This window comes from Coffea eugenioides, unplaced genomic scaffold (assembly GCF_003713205.1).
Source record: "Coffea eugenioides isolate CCC68of unplaced genomic scaffold, Ceug_1.0 ScVebR1_2741;HRSCAF=3824, whole genome shotgun sequence".
Taxonomy (NCBI): domain Eukaryota; kingdom Viridiplantae; phylum Streptophyta; class Magnoliopsida; order Gentianales; family Rubiaceae; genus Coffea; species Coffea eugenioides.
The window spans coordinates 1-11,029 of NW_020863254.1; the positions used below are offsets into that span (position 1 = coordinate 1).

Consider the following 11,029-nt stretch of genomic DNA (forward strand, 5'->3'; position numbering starts at 1 on the left):
TAAAACTGAAGGCAACAATGGAGTAGCATCATCAACAGCTTCCTTTTCTTCAGCAGCAGTTGTCACCATGTTGACTACTGATGAATTTGTGAAGTCGTAGTTTATATTGGTTTCAGCAGTCACCAAACCTTCCAATGCTTTAACTACCAGGGACATTGAAGGCCTCCTGGTCATATCACTCTGCAGACACCATGCAGCAATCTTCATCATATCAATAGCTTCCTCCATGTGGATCAGCATATCCTCACTTTTCTTGTCAACAATGTCCTGAAGTCTCTCTTCGAGTGATTTTCTCTTGAAATCACCGAGCAGGTGACTATTCTCCCCTGTCACTGACCAATCCACATTCTTCCTCCCACAAATAATTTCCATGATGACAACGCCAAAGCTGTAAACATCAACTTTTTCTGTCATACCTGCAGAGTGCAGCCATTCGGGAGCCAAGTAACCCGGCGTTCCTCTCATCCTTGTAACAACTCTACTTTGATCCTTTTCAAGAAGCTTTGACAATCCAAAATCAGAAACTTTTGCATTGAAATTTTGATCTAAGAGAACGTTTTGGGGTTTTACATCAAAGTGGATTATTTTCTGATAGCACTCTTCATGGAGATAAGCTAATCCCTTAGCAATGTCCAAGATGATTTTTCTTCTTGTATGCCATGGAAGAGGAGATTTTTCTGTACCACCAAATATCCAGGTATCAAGAGATCCATTAGCCATGTATTCATAAATCAGAAGCCTGTGTGACTTTTCAGAGCAATATCCAACAAGTTTCACCAAATTAATATGGTGAATGCTACCTATTGTGTTTACTTCCACTAAAAATGAATCCTTCACCTGGCCAAAACCATCAAGGTATTTTACTGCTATTTTGGTGCCATTGTCAAGTATTCCTTCATAGACAGAACCAAATCCTCCTTGCCCAAGTTTCCTGCTGAAATTTTCTGTTGTTTTTTTCAACATCTCATACGAGTATCTTTTAGGCATTCCTGGTAAGTGGTCAAGCAAATCCATTTCAATTTCCTTCAATTCTTTTAATCTTTTCCTGAAAAGAAAGAGGCAACACCCAACAACGCAAAGCGAAGCAGAAAAAGCTCCTAGAGTCAATACCAACGCAACCTTGCTCTGCCTTGAATTCTTGACGTTAGAAACCTTAACAAACAGGGTTGTGTTGTGAACTGATACTGCGTGATTCTCGTTATTGATGATAGAGAATACTTCATTCAGTAATAAACAACCTCCTTCTGAAGTACCATTGCCATCGTATGCAAATAGAGCTGCTTTACATGAACAGTTGTTCAGGCAGCTATTTTTGCATTCATCTAACCCTGTTCCATGACTGTACAAACTTGATTCAAACGCAAAGTAATATGTATTCTTAAGCTCTAGAAAACTCTGATCTTTGGCGTAGTCACAAGAAATTGGAGTAAGTGCTGAACATCCAAGATTTGGATGCCTAGAATCGATTTGCCTAAAAAAGTTTGACTGATAGTTGGCTGCATCAGGACAACCACATTGCCCATGTTTGCAGACTCCATACTTTCCACATACCGTTGGATATCCACAATCACCAGCTTCTGGACTCAAAAGATCAGCAACCTGTCTCCAATGCATTCCATCCCACTGATAAACCTTTAGATGCCCATCAGGCTCGAACTTCAGGAATTGAGAAGAGGAACTATAAGGAATATCCCATCCATATAATCTTCCTTTGTTGAATTCGAAAGAATGACCCTCATGAAATCTGGATGTATAGTATCTTTGCGGTGGATTGGACTCCATATAAGCCATCAAGCCATCAGGGGTAACAGAAAGACAGAACAAACCTTGACTCATGTTTGATTCTGAAACACTAGCTCTTAATTTTTGCCCTGGAACTAATTTCTGTCCCCAGAGCAATGAGTCAGTAGGATGATCAAAAGATTGCCAAATCGTCTCATTGTTTCTGCCAAAGAGAACAAGGTTTCCTGTGTCTGTCAAGTTTATGCCTGAAACAGGCTTTCCTCTCGTGTTGCTGGACCACACCACGGTGAGATCAAAATTTATCAAAACCAAATCTCCATCTTGCGTGAGTTGCAAAGCAGCATGAGTTGGAACAGGATTGTTTCTGTTAGCAGACCAGACTAGCTGTGGGAATTGCAGATAAGCTGAATTCAAATTTTGGAAAATGAGGACTCCGAAGAGGCATGAGCTACCATCCATATTACAGTAGAAGCCACACATGAACCACGGTCCATCTGTTTTTCTCAAGAGGATTGGTGTCACAGAAGCCATTTCTGTAGTATTCACCATCTGACTAGGGTGATTAGGCCATAAAGTGGAAAGATAGGCAGTTGAACTATAGTTGAGAACTTTGGCACCCAAAAATTTTGAAGAAGAAATTATCAAAAGGCTAGACAGGAGTACAGCTGCATGATATGGTTTGTGCTTGAAAGCCATTTGTTGATTTGTACTGTGCAGATTGTAGAGCAGGTTCTTAGCTAGGAAGAAGATAAAGGTTGGGAAGAAATGAACGAGTAAGCACCTCAAATGATTACATGGGGAGCACAAAAATGCTAGTCAGAGCAATCTCAATCAGAACAGGAAGACACAGAGCTATTCATCCTTTACACCACCGAAAGAGTAGGCGACTTGGAATATCATTCGAGCTGTCCACTTAATTTCTTTATAGTTTATTTATTTATTTTTAAATTTAAGACAAGTTCAGTGGGATCTATTAATTATAGGATGGTAACCCCAAAAAAAAAAAAGAAATTTTGGTTGAAAAGGGTCTAGAGGAGTTTAATTTTACAAATTGCCGAAATAGAAAATTTGCCATAGAGCTTTCTTTTGGGGTGTATCATTTCCCAAATTATACAACTATTTAATTCCAGAGAAGCCATCTAACAACATAATTATGCCGTTCTGACATCTGCATATTTAAACTAGATTGTCATGAGATTTATGAATGCATAAAAACTTGTGATGGTGAATTTGAAGACTGAGGAATAAAACCAAACTATATTTGCAACAATTTAGGTTAGGATGGGATGGTAATATAAAGTTGCAGCAAGCATCATTTAGCTTGCTCTTACAAGTGCCGAAAGAGAATAATAGCATTAGCTATTTGTATAACCATTTGAGAACCAAATTCATCTTGCATTGTGGATAATACCCTGATATCTTGATGAAGAAAAACAAGTGGAAAAAGCAATATGCACCTGAATCATACAGCATAAAGTTAAATTGAGCACAACATCTCATTGTTTCTGAAGTATAAAAATATTGGCACCCAGCTCCAGGAAACAAGATGTTGTGCCTTTTGTATCACCAAATATCAGTACATAAACCACAAGCTGAACTAGAGATTTGCCTTCCCATAATGTTCAGACGGTAACAATTGGAAAACTGCAGCTGGATCTCTAAATATAAAAGTCTGTACATTACTGTGTGCAAGATTTTTGGCTAAAGATCATAGACTCTTTAGCTCTTGCCTACCTCGGTCCAGATAAAACTGAAGGCAACAATGGAGTAGCATCATCAACAGCTTCCTTTTCTTCAGCAGCAGTTGTCACCATGTTGACTACTGATGAATTTGTGAAGTCGTAGTTTATATTGGTTTCAGCAGTCACCAAACCTTCCAATGCTTTAACTACCAGGGACATTGAAGGCCTCCTGGTCATATCACTCTGCAGACACCATGCAGCAATCTTCATCATATCAATAGCTTCCTCCATGTGGATCAGCATATCCTCACTTTTCTTGTCAACAATGTCCTGAAGTCTCTCTTCGAGTGATTTTCTCTTGAAATCACCGAGCAGGTGACTATTCTCCCCTGTCACTGACCAATCCACATTCTTCCTCCCACAAATAATTTCCATGATGACAACGCCAAAGCTGTAAACATCAACTTTTTCTGTCATACCTGCAGAGTGCAGCCATTCGGGAGCCAAGTAACCCGGCGTTCCTCTCATCCTTGTAACAACTCTACTTTGATCCTTTTCAAGAAGCTTTGACAATCCAAAATCAGAAACTTTTGCATTGAAATTTTGATCTAAGAGAACGTTTTGGGGTTTTACATCAAAGTGGATTATTTTCTGATAGCACTCTTCATGGAGATAAGCTAATCCCTTAGCAATGTCCAAGATGATTTTTCTTCTTGTATGCCATGGAAGAGGAGATTTTTCTGTACCACCAAATATCCAGGTATCAAGAGATCCATTAGCCATGTATTCATAAATCAGAAGCCTGTGTGACTTTTCAGAGCAATATCCAACAAGTTTCACCAAATTAATATGGTGAATGCTACCTATTGTGTTTACTTCCACTAAAAATGAATCCTTCACCTGGCCAAAACCATCAAGGTATTTTACTGCTATTTTGGTGCCATTGTCAAGTATTCCTTCATAGACAGAACCAAATCCTCCTTGCCCAAGTTTCCTGCTGAAATTTTCTGTTGTTTTTTTCAACATCTCATACGAGTATCTTTTAGGCATTCCTGGTAAGTGGTCAAGCAAATCCATTTCAATTTCCTTCAATTCTTTTAATCTTTTCCTGAAAAGAAAGAGGCAACACCCAACAACGCAAAGCGAAGCAGAAAAAGCTCCTAGAGTCAATACCAACGCAACCTTGCTCTGCCTTGAATTCTTGACGTTAGAAACCTTAACAAACAGGGTTGTGTTGTGAACTGATACTGCGTGATTCTCGTTATTGATGATAGAGAATACTTCATTCAGTAATAAACAACCTCCTTCTGAAGTACCATTGCCATCGTATGCAAATAGAGCTGCTTTACATGAACAGTTGTTCAGGCAGCTATTTTTGCATTCATCTAACCCTGTTCCATGACTGTACAAACTTGATTCAAACGCAAAGTAATATGTATTCTTAAGCTCTAGAAAACTCTGATCTTTGGCGTAGTCACAAGAAATTGGAGTAAGTGCTGAACATCCAAGATTTGGATGCCTAGAATCGATTTGCCTAAAAAAGTTTGACTGATAGTTGGCTGCATCAGGACAACCACATTGCCCATGTTTGCAGACTCCATACTTTCCACATACCGTTGGATATCCACAATCACCAGCTTCTGGACTCAAAAGATCAGCAACCTGTCTCCAATGCATTCCATCCCACTGATAAACCTTTAGATGCCCATCAGGCTCGAACTTCAGGAATTGAGAAGAGGAACTATAAGGAATATCCCATCCATATAATCTTCCTTTGTTGAATTCGAAAGAATGACCCTCATGAAATCTGGATGTATAGTATCTTTGAGGTGGATTGGACTCCATATAAGCCAACAAGCCATCGGGGGTAACAGAAAGAGAGAACAAACCTTCACTCATGTTTGATTCTGAAACACTAGCTCTTAATTTCTGCCCTGGAATTAATTTCTGTCCCCAGAGCAACGAGTCGGTAGGATGATCAAAAGATTGCCAAATGGTCTCGTTATTTTTTCCAAAGAGCACAAGGTTTCCTGTTTCAGTCAAGTTTAATCCTGAAACAGGCTTTCCTCCCGTGTTGCTGGACCAGACTACAGTGTGATCAAAATTTTTCAAAACCAAATCTCCATCTTGCGTGAGTTGCAAAGCAGCATGAGTTTGAACAGGAGTGTTTCTATTAGCAGACCAGACTAGTTGTGGGAATTGCAGATAAGTTGTATTCAAATTTTGGAAAATAAGGACTCCAAAGAGGCATGACCTACCATCCATTTTACAGTAGAAGCCGCACATGAACCACGGTCCATTTGTTTTTCTCAAAAGGATTGGTGTCACAAAAGCCAATTCTGTATTATTGACCATCTGACTGGGGTGATTAAGCCATGAAGTGGAAAGAGAGGCAGCTGAATTATAGTTGAGAGCTTTGACACATAAAAATTGTGACGAAGAAATTATCAGAAGGCTAGACAAGAGCATAGCTGCATGATATGGGGTGTGCTTTAAAGCCATTGCTTGCTATGTATTATGCAGATTATAGAGTAGCTTCTTAGCAAGGAAAAAGATAAAGAGTGGGACGAAATGAATGAATAAGCCCCTGCAAATATTGGTGCTGAGTGGGAAGAAATGAAATAATGAATGAATAAGCCCCTCAAAATTTTTGTGTTGAGTGGGAAGAAATGAATGAATATTACCTCAAATCTTTACTTTACAGAAGGAGCACATCACTGCTAGTTAGTCTATCTCAATCTGGACAGGAAGATAATAATCAACAGACCCATTCATCTTTCACCCCACCAAACATATGTTCTTTCCACAAGCTGGTCTACGTGAGATTTTTCCAGTAAAGAAAAGAAGTTGAATTGAAGATAACCAATTAGAAAGCGATGTCATCCGGGAAAGTCATAAGAAGTTTCTTGAAAATATTTTCTGGAAAATAAAATAAATGAACAGGTCCTAAAGCAGCCAGCTCACTTTACTTGTTAGCACCAATTAGACAACATTTTTGTTGACTTTTTTTCTAGGGATAATTGCAGAAACCTCCCCTGAGGTTTCTGACATTTGCACTGACCTCCCCTGTGGTTTGAAAAATTATACTGACCTCCCTTGAGGTTACTAATCCTTTGCAAATTTAGTCCAAACGATTAAAATATTATTTTAGGGAGTGAAATTAGAATTTTGTACCAGATTTGCCCTTTGTACTACATGTCCAATGAATGACAAAGTACTATAAATTAATTAATAATTAATAAACTTTAAGGAGTATAATTTATGAGCAAACACGCATTACTCATTTAAAATACCGGCTCTTTACGGGTATTTTACTTTTAAACATTTAATTTGTGATAAATATATCAATATTTGTAAGTAAAATTCAAAAAGTGTTACAGTAATATTCTTGTAAAAAGGAAATCGATAGGTTATTTATTTAATATAAATTAAATATTTTTTAAAAAAAAGAAATGACCCATAAAGTATTAATTTTTTATGACTTTCATCCATTACTGTTGGGTGTCAAACCAGCAAAAATAAAATTCCTACTCTTAAGTCACGAATTAAGTCCACTATGGTACTGGAGCAGGGACTTAGGCTGTGCAATGGGTTACTAGCTTCACCCTTGTGCCAGAGTTTGCTTGACTCCCGATTATACCAAAGTGTATTAATTACAGTGAAAGACAAAAAATTCGAATATAGCCAGCGAGCAGGGGTCGAATCCACAGCGGAACTTGGAATTATTTTGATTATGAATGTAAATCATTAAATTAAAAAATGGGGAAGGTTGATATGGAACTGTCTAATTTAATTGCCTCAAATTAAAAATTATAAACGTAAATTGACGAAGGAAAATCTCTAGTCAAAGGTTATAATCTCCACTTAGGTTCGAAATCACTGATCACAGATGCAGAGATAAAATCTTTCGATTTACAAATTAAACTGGTTATGCGTAGTCAACAAGGCTCTGACAAACCTGCCTACCTTATGCATTCGATAACCACAACAAGCTCTGTTAGTTATTGCCCTAGCCAATTAAGCAGTCCTCCTAAAACACGCTCTTAGGATTTAAACCTAATTGACAGCATTAATCATTAGACTTGCGCCACCAATTATAACCAAAACAAAAACACACGCACGCAATCGGTTTATTTAGCTATATCATATATTTCCGCTAACAACGACTCAAAAGTTTCTACTACAATTGAATCATATCACTTGCCACATTGCCACTAAAACTACCCAACAATTACGGATTGAGCACGCTTAGATGGCTGTTAATTACTCACACAATTAAACAGTGATCAAGTATTTAATTGCAAGAAATAATCATATGCATAAGTGAACAGGAAATATATAAACACTTGCAAATTAAAGAACGTAGGGAAATCAATTCGATCTCACAGTTTTGTCGAACCAAAGCTTCGATTTAACCTCTGACTAGATGAAGAAATTAGCCACTCCTCATAGTTGAATTGCAGCCAAAAGTACTGGATTGCAAAGGCATTGCGTTTTTACTAGAAAGCAAGGAATAAAAGATGTTTTTCCCGTTGGGAAATATTGTCGAACACCTGGCGTGTGTCAGAGGCCAGTCCAGAGAAAGGAAACTAGAACTAAACTAAAAAGCTAAACTAGAGGTCCCCCCTTGCTTCTGTACGTCCTCTCCTTAAAAAGCCAAAAGTAAGATGACTAAAAGCTATCTCCGGTGGTCCCCACACATGTGGACAAAGTCTCCAAAATTACTCCTTCTTCCAAGTCTCTCTACGTTGCTTTCTTTTAAGAGCCCAAATGACTTATAGCTTTGTGGTCCCCACCAATCCAAGGCCTAAGGATTGAAACCCTTAGAAGTCTCCATATTCTCCATAAAGTCCCTCCTTTTTGGTAGTTTTCTGCTTCATTCCTGAAATTAAGTCCCGATACCAAATATGAGTAAATATCAGCAATTAACACAATATTTGTCAGGGATAGAAGGGAAAATTAATAATTAAAATACCAACAATTAACACCCTATCAATTCCTCCCACACCTAAACCATGCTTGTCCTCAAGCATGAGAACAAGAAACAAACACCAATATTTGATAGTGGCTATTGCTCTATCCAACAAATTGCCAAGATACCAAGAAAAATAATATTCAAGCATCAATGGTCAAGTCCAAGAAACATCACTCCGGTTAGCTTCTAAACCACAAATGCCTCTAATTCCAGGTTAACTAATCTAAGAAAAAGGAATGACACACAACAGTTATCAGCAAATGGTCCAACTATTAACCAAAATCTCAACATTAAATCCATAATTCGGCAAGCTGACTTTTATTACACACTAACACAATCTTCAATTTTTTTCACATTTTTTTCTACTTTTCTCTCTTTTTTTTTTTTTTTTTTTTTTTTTTTTTTTTTTTTTTTTTTTTTTTTTTTTTTTTTTTTTTGCATAAGTAACAAAAGACTAAGTCGCTAGCCATTTTGAAGCTTTTGACGGACGAACTCCAAACATTGGCCAGATGAAGGAGCCGCGTGGGGTATGTGTAACACCTCTTGGCTTGTAAATAGATAAGGGGCTTGGGAGTAGCATTTTTTGTTCCATTTTTTCTTTCCTCCAACCTCCTCAGGGCTTTCTATCGGGCCACGTGACCCTATACGGTTATCGTCTATTAGAAGTTAGTACAACACGTGTTTACTGTATGAATCAATCACTTTAAGTTGTCATCGATTCCCGGGTATTGATTGATTTGCTTGCTTTTTGTTGCTACGTGTTAATAATTTGCCTTGTAATTAGGAGCTCATTTGGATTTAGTCGAGAATGCTAAGTGTTAATGTGCTACGTGTTTATTAAGGTGATTGGCAAATGTCTACTTTGCTTTTTAATAGGCATAAATGAAATATTGAATGGGTGAAATGCACGTCACCACCTGGCTATTTTTCTTACCCTTACGAGTTATTAACTACCACTACAGACAGTCAAGGTTTCCAATTCATAGCTATAACTCGACAAACTCATAACATAGAACGAAGGAAATGCTCGAGGCTGAGCCTATTTTTCAACATACATGGAGAACTAAGTAATACCAGGTGAGCCACACTTCACACGGGAAAATGCCAATAATCATTCCTATGCCGTAGAAATTTAACCAAAATTATAAGAGTAAAAACAATAATTGGGATATTCACCAAAGGGAGATGTTTTTGGGATTCAACCACATCTAACTTGGGGGGTACCCTTTTATCATTACACAACTTGGGCATAGCAGAAATAGCAGTGCAACTAATCCAACACCTATGTGCATCACACTACGAGCTAATCACTAAAATAAGAAGGAAAAAGAAAATGAATGAAAAGACACTAAGCACCATACTGCTCCCGCCACACCTAAATCTCCTACATTGTTCTCAATGTGACAAAAAGTAGAAGGCAAAAGTGGAGAGGGAAAAGCAACCACACTTTACCCTGAATCGGGGCTAGTTGAATGGAGGGCGAGGTGGCAAGAGGTGCAACAGTCTATGGGTTAAGAAAGAAGAGAACACTTTGCCGCACATATTGTCCATGCAGGACATTGAGGCAATCGACGTTGACCATTGCGCGAGCGAAAAGCTCACTGTAACCGTCGAGAAACTAACGCAAGGACAGTGAAGAAAATGGAGCCTGAAATCGGCGTTTCTGAGAAGCTTTGTTGGGACACATACCACTTAGCGGACCGATTTCGCGCTAGATATGATCGAACTACTGCTGCGAAATGTTTCACTACATTCTCATGTGGCATTTTTCTTGGAGGGTTTTCTAGCAGATATTTGGCATTGCTTCCTCCAATCCCTTGTGTCTCGCCTTCATTGTTAGGTTGTATTTTTGCGATCCTCATGCGCTGTGAGTTATAAGGTATGCTCGTTTTGCTGTGAGAGGTCCCCCTTTAAGGTAAGGGAAAACGAGGCGAGTGTGGCTGACAAAATAGCCTTAAGCAACGCTAGTTCATTCCTTCTAATTCAACAGGGAAAAGATAAAGTCGTGGAAATTAGTGAGTCCCATTCGTCCCGCCGTACCACTCGACTTTGATGTGCATTTTCTCTAGGTTCATTTGCTACTAAGCACTCTCAATTCTCATCATGTTCACTCGCTTCACCTTTCCCTAATCGTACTCCTCTATATAGAGGATCAGGGCTGTTTCCTTCACAAGATCTTTTGGGCATCTGGCAATACACAAGCTGGCGGGATTGAAACGGGCGGCCTTACGCAAAAGTGGCTGATTACTTTATATCCTGTACTCAATACAAATGCACGTTCACGCACGCTCGCGTTTTACATCGTATAAGTCGGGTCCGGTTTTGTGCACAAATCTCGCAGGAATGTAAACGCGATTGAAAACGCGCCTTCAACTCGCGTTTTCTAGTCGCGTTTCACTGTGGCTTTCGGACGATTCTCATTGTGAGCTTCCTGCACGTCATCACGCGGGCACGTCAAAACTGAAGGGCACCTATAAATCGGCAAAAACGAAAACTGAAACCCAAAATTAGTCGAATTCAAGGAGAACACCTCTAAACTACCACACGGAATTGAACAAACAATTAAAATGAACAATTGGGTTGCCTCCCAAAAGCGCCTTTCTTTAAAGTCTTTGGCTAGACAAAATAA

At 38.7% G+C, this 11,029-nt stretch overlaps 2 protein-coding genes across 2 annotated transcripts; both read right to left on the bottom strand.

The window, feature by feature from the left end:
• Nucleotides 1-6: 6 nt before the first annotated feature.
• Nucleotides 7-2,439, bottom strand: LOC113757116 (G-type lectin S-receptor-like serine/threonine-protein kinase SD2-5; the record flags this gene model as incomplete). The annotated part of the gene is made up of 1 exon (XM_027300523.1): nucleotides 7-2,439. A coding segment is annotated over exon 1 (2,433 nt), but the record flags the coding sequence as incomplete, so codon positions are not given.
• Nucleotides 2,440-3,088: 649 nt separating this feature from the next.
• Nucleotides 3,089-6,103, bottom strand: LOC113757117 (G-type lectin S-receptor-like serine/threonine-protein kinase SD2-5). Its single transcript, XM_027300524.1, has one exon. The coding sequence runs from the start codon at nucleotides 5,925-5,927 to the stop codon at nucleotides 3,474-3,476; it is 2,454 nt and encodes an 817-aa protein (XP_027156325.1). The 5' UTR covers nucleotides 5,928-6,103; the 3' UTR covers nucleotides 3,089-3,473.
• Between the last annotated feature and the right edge of the window lie 4,926 nt (nucleotides 6,104-11,029).

Excerpts from the sequence above, each read along its gene's own strand:
- LOC113757117 (XM_027300524.1), bottom strand. The coding sequence starts at position 5,927 with ATGGCTTTAAAGCACACCCCATATCATGCAGCTATGCTCTTGTCTAGC.